This window comes from Aulonocara sp. 'chitande type north' Nkhata Bay, linkage group LG23 (assembly GCF_057382095.1).
Source record: "Aulonocara sp. 'chitande type north' Nkhata Bay isolate Kocher_YH1m ecotype deep benthic linkage group LG23, A_spYH_male_GT1.1, whole genome shotgun sequence".
In the NCBI taxonomy this organism is placed as follows: domain Eukaryota; kingdom Metazoa; phylum Chordata; class Actinopteri; order Cichliformes; family Cichlidae; genus Aulonocara; species Aulonocara sp. 'chitande type north' Nkhata Bay.
The window spans coordinates 23,472,405-23,489,043 of record NC_141365.1 but is presented as its reverse complement, the minus strand read 5'-3'; the positions used below and the strand labels follow the sequence as shown (position 1 = coordinate 23,489,043).

The 16,639-nt window shown below is 39.1% G+C and overlaps 2 protein-coding genes across 3 annotated transcripts; both read right to left on the bottom strand.

Annotated features, from left to right (window-relative positions):
- Window positions 1-510: 510 nt before the first annotated feature.
- Window positions 511-5,989, bottom strand: inha (inhibin subunit alpha). 2 transcript variants are annotated; one of them, XM_086283845.1, is made up of 2 exons: window positions 5,502-5,989; window positions 511-1,469 (listed from the first exon to the last, which is right to left on the bottom strand). In XM_086283845.1, exons 1-2 carry the CDS (start codon window positions 5,800-5,802, stop codon window positions 727-729), a joined length of 1,044 nt encoding a protein of 347 aa, XP_086139971.1. In that variant the 5' UTR covers window positions 5,803-5,989; the 3' UTR covers window positions 511-726. The 2 variants fall into 2 exon arrangements, with proteins under 2 accessions (XP_086139971.1, XP_086139972.1); XM_086283846.1 differs by having other exon boundaries at window positions 511-1,346.
- Window positions 5,990-12,005: 6,016 nt separating this feature from the next.
- Window positions 12,006-15,809, bottom strand: LOC147301830 (D-beta-hydroxybutyrate dehydrogenase, mitochondrial-like). The gene is made up of 4 exons (XM_086283802.1): window positions 15,274-15,809; window positions 14,646-14,798; window positions 14,425-14,558; window positions 12,006-12,631 (listed from the first exon to the last, which is right to left on the bottom strand). The coding sequence occupies exons 1-4, from the start codon at window positions 15,626-15,628 to the stop codon at window positions 12,242-12,244; spliced, it is 1,032 nt and encodes a 343-aa protein (XP_086139928.1). The 5' UTR covers window positions 15,629-15,809; the 3' UTR covers window positions 12,006-12,241.
- Between the last annotated feature and the right edge of the window lie 830 nt (window positions 15,810-16,639).

Sequence of the window (16,639 nt, the reverse complement as noted above, 5' to 3'; positions counted from 1 at the left end):
GGAAGAACCCAATTTTCCCCTTGATTTAGTCGTTAAATTGGTCAATTGGGGGTTCTGGATTAATTCAGCAAGCAAAGCAAACATATCGACCAAGTCCTCATCAGGTATGAATTGAGTTTTAAGCAATGTATCTAAAATGCCAAATTTATGCATACATATCCAAAAAAATTGGTATAGCAAATATGCGACTAAGTTATGTGGAAAGGAACAGATGTATAGAACTCAATAGATAAATTAAACAAGGAAATTTTAACAGAAATTGTAATTTTAAGTTGATCGTGTCATTGGCCATTTTTACAATGTTCAATTTATTTAATTTACGGCAGTAAGGACTTTAATTGATGGTTAAAGTGTTCCTAGAAAAAGTATCTTAAATTTTATTGACTTTAATTTTTAGCACATGTAGAACTATATCTTAAACTTCCTTGTATGACTGTGTGTTGAATATTGATGTGAGGTACACTAAGCAGTACCAGTGAAAGGGTGAAAACAACACATTAAACAAACAAAACCCGCTAAATAACACTTTAATCAAGGTTAACATATAAAGTACAATCTGTTTTGAGGCTTATGTAGCACACACCCAAACTAGAGAACAATCAGGACAGAATTGTAAGTGAATAAGACAAAATCAAGTTTAATAAGAGCAGTAATCAAATTTCAACTGTGACTTGTAAGTAAACTGAAATCTTTTATTTGGGTGAACTGGCCTTTAAGGTCTGATGTTCAGATACATGTACACTCTTCAGGTATAATGTTAGGCAAGGTCTCATACTTGAATGAGTATCCACCATCAGATGTCGTGGTGATCCTCAGGGACCTCATGGTCCCCGGGACAGGAGCGCAACACTGAGTGATCCCCAACATTGCAGTGGTTAGATCCCCACCCGAGCAGTTTCCGTGACAGTAGTAAAACGTCAGCACTTTCGGATGGACGATCCAGTTGTCCCACCCTAGCTCCTCAAAGCTGATGTCGATCTCTGCTCGGTGGCAGTCGCTGTGTAGAGGCCTTTCCTGAGAGGGCCGCTGCAGAAGATAGATGGCAGAGGGAGACCAAGGAATGGTCACTGCTGCATTGCGGGGTGACCGGGAAGGTCCACGAGGTTGAACATGGAGGTGAAGAAAGGGCATCTTGTCTGGTTCTCCTGCGTGGCACTGACAGGCTGGACAGTGGACCTGAAGAAGAAAGGGGCCTTCGGCGACAAGGGCCAGCAGGTTCTGATCCAGATGGTAGGTGGTCCATCCATCAGAGCTTGAATTTGATGGAGCCTCCGCTGCCTGGAGTCGTTCTAGTGCTGTGGTTACAATGAAAAGCTGGGCGGAGGAGTTAGCTGTGACTGCTTCGCCTGCAAAGAACCAGAAGTGGGCTGATGTGACTACAGTGTCCTGGCTGTTGATGGAGGGCTGGAAGTAATATGTCATATGTCTGTTTGCAGTTTCTCCCTGAGCTGAGTCCGATTTGGTGCAGTCTACAGGGAGACATCAGATTAAAAAAACAAACAAACATCTGTTAGCCTACTTAACACTTTCTTTCATCTCTAAGCACAAAGTGAAATTCTTCACAGTGAACAGCGGTGATGAAGATGTGTACATCACAGCACAGTCACTTAAGAAGGCACTTGGCTGAGTGACGAAACGTTTCTCCCACTGAAAACGCTACGTCCAGATGAACAGAACCAACTTTTGGTGATTTACTTACCTGGATGACTGAGCATGCATCAGGACACTGACAGGTATGATTACTAATTTGGATCCAGCATGAACTTCTTTCAACCTGAGAGGACACTAACAAGTTTATTTCAGCCCAGTATAAGGTTATTCTTTGACAGTTAAGTTAAACCCCAAATTACACATGCCCCATCTACACACATTTATTTAAAAAATTGTTTTCTACTTGCCTTTTATTATTTAAAAAACTGCATTGTGTTGGCTTTGTTTCTTTCCTACATGTAGTTAATGTGTCTAAACATGAGTTAAGTTTATAAAAATTAAGTGTTGCAGATAAAGTACACATCTCTGCCAGTTTACTGCAACATAACTACAGTGGGGCAAAAAAGTATTTAGTCAGCCACCGATTGTGCAAGTTCCCCCACTTAAAATGATGACAGAGGTCAGTAATTTGCACCAGAGGTACACTTCAACTGTGAGAGACAGAATGTGAAAAAAAAATCCATGAATCCACATGGTAGGATTTGTAAAGAATTTATTCGTAAATTAGGGTGGAAAATAAGTATTTGGTCACCTCAAACAAGGAAAATCTCTGGCTCTCACAGACCTGTAACGTCTTCTGTAAGAAGCTTTTCTGTCCCCCACTCGTTACCTGTATGAATGGCACCTGTTTGAACTCATCATCTGTATAAAAGACACCTGTCCACAGCCTCAAACAGTCAGACTCCAAACTCCGCCATGGCCGAGACCAAAGAGCTTTTGAAGGACACCAGGAAAAGTATCGTAGACCTGCACCAGACTGGGAAGAGTGAATCTACAATAGGCAAGCAGCTTGGTGTGAAAAAAATCAACTGTGGGAGCAATCATCAGAAAATGGAAGACATACAAGACCACTGATAATCTCCCTCGATCTGGGGCTCCACGCAAGATCTCATCCCGTGGGGTCAAAATGATCATGAGAACGGTGAGCAAAGATCCCAGGACCACACGGGGGGACCTGGTGAATGACCTGCAGAGAGCTGGGACCAAAGTAACAAAGGTCACCATCAGTAACACACTACAACGGCAGGGAATCAAATCCCGCAGTGCCAGACGTGTTCCGCTGCTGAAGCCAGTGCACGTCCAGGCCCGTCTGAAGTTTGCCAGAGAGCACATGGATGATACAGCAGAGGATTGGGAGAATGTCATGTGGTCAGATGAAACCAAAGTAGAACTTTTTGGTATAAACTCAACTCGTCGTGTTTGGAGGAAGAAGAATACTGAGTTGCATCCCAAGAACACCATACCTACTGTGAAGCATGGGGGTGGAAACATCATGCTATGGGGCTGTTTTTCTGCCAAGGGGACAGGACGACTGATCCGTGTTAAGGACAGAATGAATGGGGCCATGTATCGTGAGATTTTGAGCCAAAACCTCCTTCCATCAGTGAGAACTTTGAAGATGAAACGAGGCTGGGTCTTCCAACATGACAATGATCCAAAACACACCGCCCGGGCAACAAAGGAGTGGCTCCGTAAGAAGCATTTGAAAGTCCTGGAGTGGCCTAGCCAGTCTCCAGACCTCAACCCCATAGAAAATCTGTGGCGGGAGTTGAAAGTCCGTGTTGCTCGGCGACAGCCCCAAAACATCACTGCTCTCGAGAAGATCTGCATGGAGGAATGGGCCAAAATACCAGCTACTGTGTGTGCAAACCTGGTAAAGACCTATAGTAAACGTTTGACCTCTGTTATTGCCAACAAAGGTTATGTTACAAAGTATTGAGTTGTATTTTTGTTATTGACCAAATACTTATTTTCCACCCTGATTTACGAATAAATTCTTTACAAATCCTACCATGTGGATTCATGGATTTTTTTTTTTTCACATTCTGTCTCTCACAGTTGAAGTGTACCTCTGGTGCAAATTACTGACCTCTGTCATCATTTTAGGTGGGGGAACTTGCACAATCGGTGGCTGACTAAATACTTTTTTGCCCCACTGTATAAGTAAGGCTGCATTACAATATGCAGCACTGAAATTTAAGCATTGTCACCACCTAGGAGGTTGTGTTTTTAGTAGTGTTTGTGTGCATGCATGCCATTATGTTTGTAAAAACAATGGCTCAAACAGTTGAATGAATTCTGATAAAACTTTGCAGAAGTGTAAAGTGGGATCATATTAACAATCCATTAAAATTTGGCTTAAATGCACCATTGTCTTCAAGGTCAGCTTAATGATTTATTGGTTGAAAATTGATAAAAAGCCTTATGACTTGATAACTATGATTCTTACAAGTGTGGTGTGTCAACACATACCTCTCATAGACCTCTCCTTTAAGGTCAAGTTTGATTGATCTGAAGGTCAAAGTGTTAATAATGCTAACAAGAACCATTTAAAATGACAAGAGGTTTTCACTCTGACCACACTTACTGATATGATACTATGGTAAGTACTGTAAGAAATACCGTCCAGGGAGTGAGCCACCTCGGCAGACAGCACTTCAGGGCGAGTGCCATTAGTTCCATTACATTTTAGAGAAGGCAAATATATTTAAAACTAATGTCTCTGAGGTTGCAACTCACACTATAACAGTGATGGATAAACAGCACTGGCAAACTTTTTTCCCCCCCAAAAATCCCATATTTATTAATGGAAACTTTAGAGCCAACAATCCGTTTCACCCTTTTTTTGAGGTGTTCTATTTTATTTTCAATTAGACAAGAATTATCATTAAAGGTGATCAGGTGTGTTCAAAGGTTACCAAAATAAATCGACTTTTAATTCACATACAAAGAGTGATATAACATAAAGCTTGAGGAACTTCAGTGAAGGTGATGACTATCAGTAGATCAGGTTAATTTTAAACAACTTACTTTTGTGTGTATTTTGTGAGTTTTTGAAACTTTTATACACTCTATGTTGGTTGTAACAGAGAGTGTATAAAAGACAGATGGTGCTGCCACCATGGGGTGAAAAGAGAACATTACACATTATTGATTCTGTTTGTGGCAGCGGGCCAGAACTAATACGTTTTAAGGAAGGAGCGAGGGGACATATAAAATCTGATTTAGTGCCATGATTGGCCCGGGACAGACTTTGGACATCGCCCTGTCTAAGGACATAAAGACTAAATCACATATCTGTCTACCTAACTATTAATTGTTTTATTTGGAACATGTAAATATACCTAAAATAGCAGAATACATTGTCTGAGAAGCTTCTTCAGTTCTCCTCAGAACTGAAGAAGCTTCTCGGATGAGAGGTGAAACGTCTTCAAATAACTTAAAGATGTCCAGATGCTTTTCTTTCCAAGCTCCTTAGAGAGCAGAATACATTGTAAATAGGAAAATAAAACAAAGTTAATATGCTGAGTTGTTGTGAATGTCTCTATATTTTACACAATTTAGATGCTTGGAAAGGAGTAGGATGAAGTTTACACTTATTTGATCCCACCACCCTTAATACTATTACATAATTTTGATTATTCAGTGTATCTTATTATCTTACTACCTGGCATTTGGATAGATGCAATTCTGCTGCGCATCATTTTGTTTTTACTACTAATACAAATGTATATTAATGGATGTTAAAAGAAGTAAAAATATGTATAACCATCTATAATATACAAATAATAAACTTTGCAAGGAAATTTTGCAGAAAAATTTTGCAAATAATGGCATCCTTATGGTTTTCATTTAGAATAAGATCTATTAAAACTTAAAGTCAAAATGTATCCGTATACTGTTTTATTTGTAAGAGTAAGAGGACATTTGACCTGTTGATCGATTTAAAGACCCGTGTGGAGTTTTAGACTCACTCCACTCAAACAGATAAGTGCAAAAGAATTTCTCACCTGAACCCGGGAACAGAATTATTTGCGATGATTCCTGGTTCGGACGGGTTTGAGGATTAACCCATGATGTTCTGCTTGTCCTGTGGGCCCTCTGGTGCAGGTGCCTCGTATCAGGAGGTACCCTGTCTGCATCGGGACCTTGCAGCGTGCTCAGAGGGGGTTCTTCGAGCCCGAGACCTTCCAGAACCCGTACTTTGAACCAGGATAGCACAGCCCCACGGGACAGCTCCTCACCCATGCAAGCTTGAATTATACCATGGATGCAAAGAGGACCCAGGATGAGGACAGTACAGGACACCATGACTATATATCTTGAAACTCTTGATGAGAGGGGGGAAAAAAATCCTTAAAGTAGGCGCAACAATTTTTACAGCTTCAGAGTCTGCCTTGTTTGTCTGGTTACCTCTAGAAAATGGATTCCCTCCTGTTGCTTTCCCTGTTTTCTAACATATTTGTTTTGTCTCTGCGTGCTATCTGCCTCTGAGGGAAGTCTGTGAAGTAAGGCATTCTGCTGGTGAAACAAATGGAAGATAAAGAGTGACCTTGACGGATTGGATGTTACACACAGTAACAGGGGAATGTGTCTCTGTCTGCTTCTTTGTCCTACTCAGTTGTTTCTGGGTAGATTGGTTTACTTTAATCTTCAGCATACAGATAAAAACATATAAATGCCACAAATATATAAACTTCTCCTTTTTTATTTGATGTGAATTAAATTTAGGCATCTGTCAAGACATTCCTCCTCTCAGATTTCTGTATGCTTCCATGTTGCACACTCTTACACACACACACACACACACACACACACACACACACACACAAAAGCAGTAATACATTTTGAAATGATAGGAAGGAAATTGGAAATCCTTTCAAAATTAGGAATAAATCTACCTGTGATCACTAAATCTGTAGTCTGGCATTAAGCTGAACACACACAGCTGTCAAAAACAAAATGCCTTTGTCTGCGCCTCTTTATCTGACTGACCTTGAATCCCTGTCTGGGAAAATGTTTTCCGTGGTTTAGGTTTGAGGAGAATTTACAGTGGGGCAAAAAAGTATTTAGTCAGCCACCGATTGTGCAAGTTCCCCCACCTAAAATGATGACAGAGGTCAGTAATTTGCACCAGAGGTACACTTCAACTGTGAGAGACAGAATGTGAAAAAAAAAAATCCATGAATCCACATGGTAGGATTTGTAAAGAATTTATTCGTAAATCAGGGTGGAAAATAAGTATTTGGTCAATAACAAAAATACAACTCAATACTTTGTAACATAACCTTTGTTGGCAATAACAGAGGTCAAACGTTTACTATAGGTCTTTACCAGGTTTGCACACACAGTAGCTGGTATTTTGGCCCATTCCTCCATGCAGATCTTCTCGAGAGCAGTGATGTTTTGGGGCTGTCGCCGAGCAACACGGACTTTCAACTCCCGCCACAGATTTTCTATGGGGTTGAGGTCTGGAGACTGGCTAGGCCACTCCAGGACTTTCAAATGCTTCTTACGGAGCCACTCCTTTGTTGCCCGGGCGGTGTGTTTTGGATCATTGTCATGTTGGAAGACCCAGCCTCGTTTCATCTTCAAAGTTCTCACTGATGGAAGGAGGTTTTGGCTCAAAATCTCACGATACATGGCCCCATTCATTCTGTCCTTAACACGGATCAGTCGTCCTGTCCCCTTGGCAGAAAAACAGCCCCATAGCATGATGTTTCCACCCCCATGCTTCACAGTAGGTATGGTGTTCTTGGGATGCAACTCAGTATTCTTCTTCCTCCAAACACAACGAGTTGAGTTTATACCAAAAAGTTCTACTTTGGTTTCATCTGACCACATGACATTCTCCCAATCCTCTGCTGTATCATCCATGTGCTCTCTGGCAAACTTCAGACGGGCCTGGACATGCACTGGCTTCAGCAGCGGAACACGTCTGGCACTGCGGGATTTGATTCCCTGCCGTTGTAGTGTGTTACTGATGGTGACCTTTGTTACTGTGGTCCCAGCTCTCTGCAGGTCATTCACCAGGTCCCCCCGTGTGGTCCTGGGATCTTTGCTCACCGTTCTCATGATCATTTTGACCCCACGGGATGAGATCTTGCGTGGAGCCCCAGATCGAGGGAGATTATCAGTGGTCTTGTATGTCTTCCATTTTCTGATGATTGCTCCCACAGTTGATTTTTTTCACACCAAGCTGCTTGCCTATTGTAGATTCACTCTTCCCAGTCTGGTGCAGGTCTACAATACTTTTCCTGGTGTCCTTCGAAAGCTCTTTGGTCTTGGCCATGGCGGAGTTTGGAGTCTGACTGTTTGAGGCTGTGGACAGGTGTCTTTTATACAGATGATGAGTTCAAACAGGTGCCATTCATACAGGTAACGAGTGGGGGACAGAAAAGTTTCTTACAGAAGACGTTACAGGTCTGTGAGAGCCAGAGATTTTCCATGTTTGAGGTGACCAAATACTTATTTTCCACCCTGATTTATGAATAAATTCTTTACAAATCCTACCATGTGAATTCATGGATGTTTTTTTTCACATTCTGTCTCTCACAGTTGAAGTGTACCTCTGGTGCAAATTACTGACCTCTGTCATCATTTTAAGTGGGGGAACTTGCACAATCGGTGGCTGACTAAATACTTTTTTGCCCCACTGTATAACCTTTAAACAGGCCTAAAAGCACATTTTCACAGTAGTTTTCTTTTAAAATAGGCATATTTGATCATATATGATCCAGGCGATTGATATATGCATTTTTTGTCTGTTTGTTTTGTTGGTTTTTCTTTTTTTGCCCTTTGTCACCGTCCCTCTTCCCCGCAGTTTTTCTTTCCCTCTTTCTTTCTCCCTTTTCTTTCCCCCAGTCAAGTCTGTCCCGTGTGTAGTAAGTGAAAATAAAATAAACAATAAACGCGAAGGTGAATCAAATAGACCAATACGGCAAGGCCGGGATGGTCCATTTGGTAAAGTAATTCCATTAGGCATCTTTCTTTGCCTTTAGACAATAATTCTGATGGCAAAAGAACCAAACAGGACAGGCGGAAAAAATAGATAAATAAAATAAATAAATAAAAATTAAATAAATAAAATAAATAAATAAAAATTAAATAAATAAAATAGGCATATTTTCAATCAGTAAAGCTTTTATTTTGAGCAAATGTTAAGATGTGAAAGTACAACCAAATCCGTGAAATGATGAATAGAATGAAAACCCATCCTAGCCCACCGAGGAGCTTTAAGAGTAGTGCACCTCAAACTCGTGGACTTAATCCTGAAGCAGGAGAGATGTTTTTTCAACAAACTTTTAAAATAAGCAATAAGGGAAAATTCAAGAAAAGAGTTTTCCACAAAGTCTTGCAGAAATGGCAGATATCTGACATAGTGCATTGCTAGGTGGGTATAAAAAGGATCAAACTTTTCCCACTGCTTTATCCGTTTGAAAATCAGCTTCTATGTGTTTTTGGGATCATTGTCCACACTCAAATATTTCCAAGTTTCAACTGTCTATCTGCTGATTTGAGTTGAAGATTGTAGCATTGTCTTAACACACGCTTGAATGTTCCACAACAGGGAGCTGTCAAAATGTCTGCTTTTATAGAGGAGCTCACACTTGCTGATGGTCATAAAGGTGAACATAAATGGGCACTTTGACATCAACATTACGATGTAGTCACAAAACATAGAAGGAAAGGACAGCCTTGATTTAGCAGATTTTTCCAGGTTTAGAAGCTCAACTTTGGTTTTCTGTCTTCTTTCAGGTGAAGGACTAGATATATGTGGGACCTTCAGATTGTTCCTGCCTCTGAGACTCTCTGGGATGATATAAAACCAGACTGGATGTTAAAAACATTTGTCACATGCTCAAGAGTATGTAAGGAGAGATTAATCAAAGCTTAACTTTCAGTTTTTGCAGCAGAAGATGGTAGGAAATATTTGGATGTATTTAAGAGAATATTCATTTATTCAGTAGTGTTAGTTTACATTGGCAGTTTGAGCTCCATAATTTTAACAGTTATAAATTAAAGATAGAGCTGAAATGAACAATTACTTTTATTATCTACTGTTTCCTTCATTTAATTATTTTTTAATACAACAAAAAGATAAAAGAAAGAAGAAGAAAAAAGATATTTGATACATACATACATATGTATATATATGCACATACATATATATACATATATAGAGAGAGAGAGAGCGAGAGAGAGAGAGAGACAGATTTTTTTTGGTAATCTTGAATCTCGTGTTCACAGTACAAAAAACAAAAAACTTCATTTGCTTCTCTTGGTTTCTGAACACTTATTCTTTCCAATTTGCTTTGGCACTTACACACTGATTTGTTAACATGTGACGTCAAGACTCATCAGCAAGTGTTTGTTAAAAAAAACAAATAAACGTTTCTTTGTGTGTCTGTTAGTAATGAAAGAGTAGTGGCTGACTCTCAGCTGATAATGAATTTGTCTGTGAATGAAAGCATTGACGGCCAACATGGAGACAGAACCTATGATTTAGCATTAATAAGATATGCAGTTATACAACATGAACATATTCTGTGTTTCAAAAGGTGGTGGTATGAAACACATTACTTCATTAAAAAAAACAAACCCTAGTATGGGCATTGAACTCATGCCCTGTTAACACCATATGATAACAATCTGAGCTTAGTGGCATACTGGGATTACTTTTTTCAACTTGAGAAAAATGTGTGCTTATCCAGAAATATTTCAGTTGGTACCAATGAAAACAACCATTAAATGGATAAACCCAAATCTTGGATGCTCCATTTTGCCTACTAATCAGAAGATAGCTGTGTAGTTCATTCAACGAGTAATGTGGATGAAACAATTGAGAATGGTATACTTATACAGCTATTGTTGTATTGCTGAGTCAGCTGGGATAAGTAAAGAATGGGGGGAATTTTATGTTAAGTTTTTCTTAATATAACCACTGTAACCTTTTGACTTTTTCTACTGAAACATTATGTATGAAAAGCATAATTATGTTTACTTAATAGCCATTAATTAATTAGAGGTTGCACTATCGTTCTCAGGCATAAAAGAAGTCCTAAACCTAGCATCCTCTTCTGTCACACCAACTCTCTGCATGTCCGGTATCCAGGAATGTACTCTGTGATCTTTGTCTTTTCTTCCTGCCTGGCAGCGCCATCTTCAATATCCTTTATCCCTCTATAGTTACTACAGTTCTGCATATTACACTTGCTGCAAATCAGTACCAGTACACTTCATCTCCTTTTCTCAGACATTCTCCCTCTCCAAGATTGTGTTCAACCACCTGGCCAAAAACTCCACTACCCTCTCTCCACAGGTATGTCATCTGTACACTCTTCATCCGCTTCATAGCTGTCCACATTTTCTCTTCTCTACACCTTTAATCCAAGAAGGGACATTAAAATGTGAGGAATAATAAATACAAAAAGTGTGAGAAGGCTTTTAAAATGTGTGGCTACAAGATCTTTCAAAGTATTGGCATATCTGCATTGACAAGATTTGGGCCTTTGATGTAGCCCTGGTGTTATAATACTGCTAAGTTACCAAATAATCACTGCCACTCATCTAAGCAGGAAAAAGTTGCCACACCTACACTGAAGATCAGATAGAAAGATGAGGAAAAGAGGGAACCGTAATGAGAGACAGGAACCAATGAAAACAAAAACAATATTGGTCTAAAGAACACAGACTACAGGCATTGGAAAACAGAAAGCTTCTGGCATCAAAAATCTGTTCTACTTCTTTCAGTTTCTCTACATTCATATGTAGAGAAACCACCAATTAGGCTTGGATTCATTAAAACATGTTGTGCAGCAGTGTTGCTCAAACTGAACTCTTTACCTTGCACTATTATAAACATTTGTGTGTTATATGAATATTTATTATTGTAGAGTCTTTACCTTACAAATAAACGCATCTTGAGGAAACTTGATGTGAATTGGGGCTATATATTTTTTACCCCCAGCATTTTCAAGCTCTTGTAATTACTTAATCCACATGAAATTTTCAAAGCAGAAAAAATAAAAACTTTGTGGCACATTTTTTTGCTATAACAGCATGAATATCAGTTTTTATATCTATGACCCAGAGGAACATAATTTTGCACCGTTACCTTGGAGGACCTCTTTCTGATAATTCACTAACAACCCCCCCCAAAAGTCAGTAAACTTAAGTAAAGGCTCATACCAACCATGTGGCAAAGTTCAAAATATGTTATAGCATGTGGAATGTCCCTCTTTTTTAACCTACAGTTCGATTGCAGGTTCATTCTGTGTAAATAAGCGGACTAGGAAAATATTCATATTATGACGGTTATGTTTTGCATGGTTTACTTTAATATACTAAAATTATTGTCCAAAAAAGTAAAAAAAGAAAATCCTGAAGGTAAACAGCCAGGCAAGACTCCAGAAATCAAGCTACAACTCGTACTCATAATCCTGCTAATTAACATTTACGCCCCCCCCCCCACACACACACACAAAAGCAGTAATACATTTTGAAATGACAGGAAGTAAATTGGAAATACTTTCAAAGTTAGGAATAAATCTACCTGTGATCACTAAATCTGTAGTCTGGCATTAAGCTGAATACTGGGTTTCAAATGTCTCAAGATCAGTCTGTTTCATGAGGCTATATTTGTTTCATACCTTTTATTATTGTTATTAGTAGTATTATTAATTATAAAGCCATAAATGTTGTGTATTAAGTCCTTAACATTTTTAAAGACAATAGGAAGAGCTTAGTATTACAGATAGCTATTTTGTGGGTCTCGCTTAGCATAAAGCATTTCTTTTCTGCATGTGTACATTGAGCTGAGAGAAAACACAGCATCAGCCAGGAGGGTTGGCAGAAATGGGAAGATGCTGAAGAAAAACATCTCCATGGTGGAGACCAGCAGGTATCTGTGTTTCGGCCGAGCAGATGTGACCGCGTGCAGCATTGCTGCGATGACCGGATCGGCGTCCTTGAATCCCACCCTACATGTTGACGTGAAGTAGTCATTGGCCAGATCAATGTACTCTCTGCCAAAGATTCGTTTTTTCTCATCATCCAGTTTGTTCCAGATGTCCAAAGCAGTTTTCCTCTTCAGGATGTTAGTGGCTTGGCCAAAATTACCTGGCTGAATGATGCTGACCTGAAAGGGAGTTTATGTTCAGTTAGTCCATTTACAGCGTTTTTGTGTGTATCTGTGTTTCTGTGTGTGTTTTAACTTAAACAACAAATCCATGACATTTATGAAAGGTTATTTGCGTTCCTGATGAAACTTGAGCTAGCTTAGCATAAAGACTCAACTAGGAGGAAAGAGTCTTCTATCAGGTATTATTAAATCTTGATGGGTGTTCACATCAGTATCAATTACTCCAACTCATGGATTCCTGTAAACCCATAACTTGTTTTCTCACTTCTATTTTTGTTGGGTTAGACCAAAAAGAAGAAATGGATTAGGCAAACTTTAGATATACTCTAATTAATTTTCTATGATATATACTATGATGTCATGTTTGATCACAATAATCTCAAAATTAAGGACACAGAGCTAATATTTTTACATTTTTAAGTAAAGATTTAGGTTTCAAGAGAAACAATGTGGTTTTGAAAAATGGCAAAGCTTGCACAATGTTCAAGGTTTCTGCCCTGGACTCGTTCAAATGGTCACAATGTAACTGGTAAACACATGGTCACTTAGAGCTTCATGTCTGTTAATGAAATACACATTAACAGACAAACAGTCTTGAGCCACCCCTCATTTGTTTATATTTTGTTTCCAAGAAGCCAAAATTTTCTGTATTTTTTTCAAAGTGGTCTTGATCAATAGCTTGCTGGACTTTCTAAAGGTCTTTCAAAGTTTTTTGGGGGGGGGGCATTGGTTGCTATTTTAGTCATCTGTGGTCTATACGTAACAGGTAACTTAGTAAAGAACCAGGTTTAAATTGCATTTAGAGGCACTATGTTAATAGCTGCCCATTGCAAAAACACATTTAAGGACAAAAGGAGAAGTGGGAGGCCTTTAAAAATCCTACAGCAGATGAAAAGCATCTTAAGAAATAGGGAAAAAACAAAAACAAAAAAACCCACCTAATCAGAAACGTTCTCAGTGGAAGGCTGGCTGTCAAGAAGCCATTCTTATTGAATGGAAAGAGGGAGAAAAGGCTGAAAGGCTGAGGTGTGAAAATTACACAAGAACTGGACTAAAAAGCTTTGACAACTGTTCTGATGGAGTGATGAATCCATATTTGACATTTTTGGTTCAAATGGCCATCATTTTTACAAAAGGTCAGGAGAGTGGTACAACAGTGACTTTCTTGATGCATGCTCAATCATCCAGGTAAGCAAATCCCAAATAATTGATTCTGAAACCTGCAGTCAGCTGGGACTGAAGAAGTCACTTGGATAAGTGAAAAAATGTTTCTCACACTGAAAATGTTACGTCTAGATGAACAGAATCATTTTTTTTGGATACAACAGTGAGTGTCTACAGCCATCTGTAAAACACGGTGGGGGCTCTGTCATGGTTTGGGGCTGCATTTGAACCACTGGTGTAAATTAATAGAATTATGAACAGAATCAAAGCAGCCAAATTGTTCTGTGTGTTATACAAGTGTGAGAACCAGATGTTTCTCTGAATCCTGTTCCTAAAAGCAAAATAAATAAGCATTGGAATGTCTTGGAAAATCCAATGAAAACATACCATGGTTTTTCATTAGAATGTGGTGTCCCACAGCACTGGCAAAAACAACTCTGTACAGTGTAATTAAAATAAAAAAAAATTCAACTTCACTTACTCAATGAACCGTATTCATAGAAAGACTTCGTTCCCATTCCCCTCACAGGCATAACATTTTATGTACCACAGAATTACTAAATTTTCTACTTCATGCTTTACAGTGTCATGGGATGTTTTTGTGTATCTTTTCACCCATTCGGTACCTTCACGCCAAAACTAGCCATTTCCACTCTTAAGCAGTCAGCAAATGCCTCCAGTCCTCTCTTTGACACACTGTATGCTCCCATGTTCAAGCAGTAGAAGAAGGAAAAGATACTTGACACAAAAACCATCCGACCTGAAAACATTACACAAGCCTTTATTATCCATAACGCCACTACAGTATAAATGTGAGGACAGTAATGTAGCTACACATGGAACTCACCTTTGCTGGCACGAACCAGCGGTAGGAAAGCGATAGATGTCCTAATGGATCCAAACAGGTTAACATCCACCATGTTTTGGAAATCTTCAATAGTGTTCCATTCGATCTCGGCCCAGTCTGAGATCCCAGCATTGTTCACAACTGCCCACAGACCTGACAAACAATAAAATCCCACTGACCCTACTTTTTTCTTTAGGGAAATGTAGTTTTAAATGTGAAATAAAAAACATGCAACATGTCATGGATAGACCAAATAGACTAGAAAGTTATTTTTTTCCCACACTATTTGTCAAATTTGTAAAAGTTTTATTTCTTGCAAAAACAGAAACTGAACTGGCCTTTGGAAAGTTGACCTCACAAGCTAAAAAAATTAAAAGACTGGATTTACTGTGGATTCAAGACTTTTCATTATTCACCTTTGCCTTTTAATCTGTAACTATCATTGAGATTTTATCCTTACATATTTAACAAATACAAACAAGTCAAGAGATAAAGATAAAGAGATAAAGAAAAGTCAAAAGTTTGTCTTTTCTTTATCTATGGAAATAAGCAAACAATAAAATACAATTTTCTCCTTTTTGCCATGGCTAATCTTTGATACATTTTTTCCATTGAGCTAAACTCCTACCTTTCTCTGGCAGGTTCTCCTGCACCATTTTCTTTGCCTGCTGCAAGTCTTCATCCCTTGTGACATCCAACTTGAGGATTTTTAGATTACTGGAACTCTGTCTGACCAGGCTCTGGGCTCCAGCTCCTCCTGGAGACAAACACCCAGCAAAGACCACAAACCCCTTTTGGTCCAAACAGCGAGCCAGGTGGTGCCCGAAGCCACTGTCACAGCCTGTTATCAGCACAGCATGGCCACAGCTGTCCAACACATGGTTGGAGCGGTAGATGGAAATAAGCTTGGAATAGATGAAGAGGAGGATGGCAGTGATGGGGATGATGCTGACCATTTCGATGAGGAAGAAAATGGTGATCATGCTGCTGAAGTTTCAATGAATTACTGTGCTAGATGATTATCTGTATAGATGCACGGTTGATGAGGTTCAGAGGATAGACTGGCCACCTTCCTTGGCATGTGTAGAATATATAAATAGCTTCACCAGAAAGAAAGAAAACAGAAACAAGATTCAAAACAAGTGAAAATAGACGAAATCTTTTCTTCTAATAGAGAAAACGTTTCTTCTTGAAACATTAAAAAAGGCCACAAAATAAAGATTAACTCTTACCAGAAGTGTCATCTCATGTTCTGGTGAAAGGGAGTGCAGTCTTTAAATAACAAGTCATCGGGTGAACTCTGCCAGGACGACAAAGTCAGATCAGAGTTTTTTTTTTTTTTTTTACAAAATGCCTCCGGCTGCTTTCATTTGAGACATATCTTTGTAAGACATCATATGTGTACTGGAACCTTCACACAATTATGTGGGGATAGCTTTTGTGGCTTTACCAAGAACTAAAGATTATACAAAAGTACAGGAAGTAAAGATTATACAAAAGGGTATTATACAGGGGCACTGCAAACAGCCAAAGTGTTTGTTGCCTCAGTTCAACAAGTCAGTAGTTGTTTCATCAGGAGCAGATATTAAAAAGGAAACAAATAATGTTGTTGACACAGCCAACAAATAATCGAAACAACTGGCTATAGGCAGACTTATAGAGCTATAGAGCTTTAAGGCATCAGTAGTCAGTCTGTCCCCCTCTTTTTCTTTTTTTTTCTTGCCTGTGCCGTTCGGTTCTTTTGCCATCAGAATTGTTGTCTAAAGGCGAAGAAAGATGCACAACGGATTTACTTTACTAAATGGACCATCCCAGCCTTGCCGTAATGGTCTATTTGATTCACCTTTTATTGTTTATTTTATTTTTTATTTTCACTTGCTAAATACGGGACAGACTGAGGAAAAGACAGGGGAGAAAGAAAGAGGGAAAGGAAAAACAGCGGAGAAGAGGGACAGGGATAAAGGGCAAAAAACAAAAACCAACAAAATAAGCAG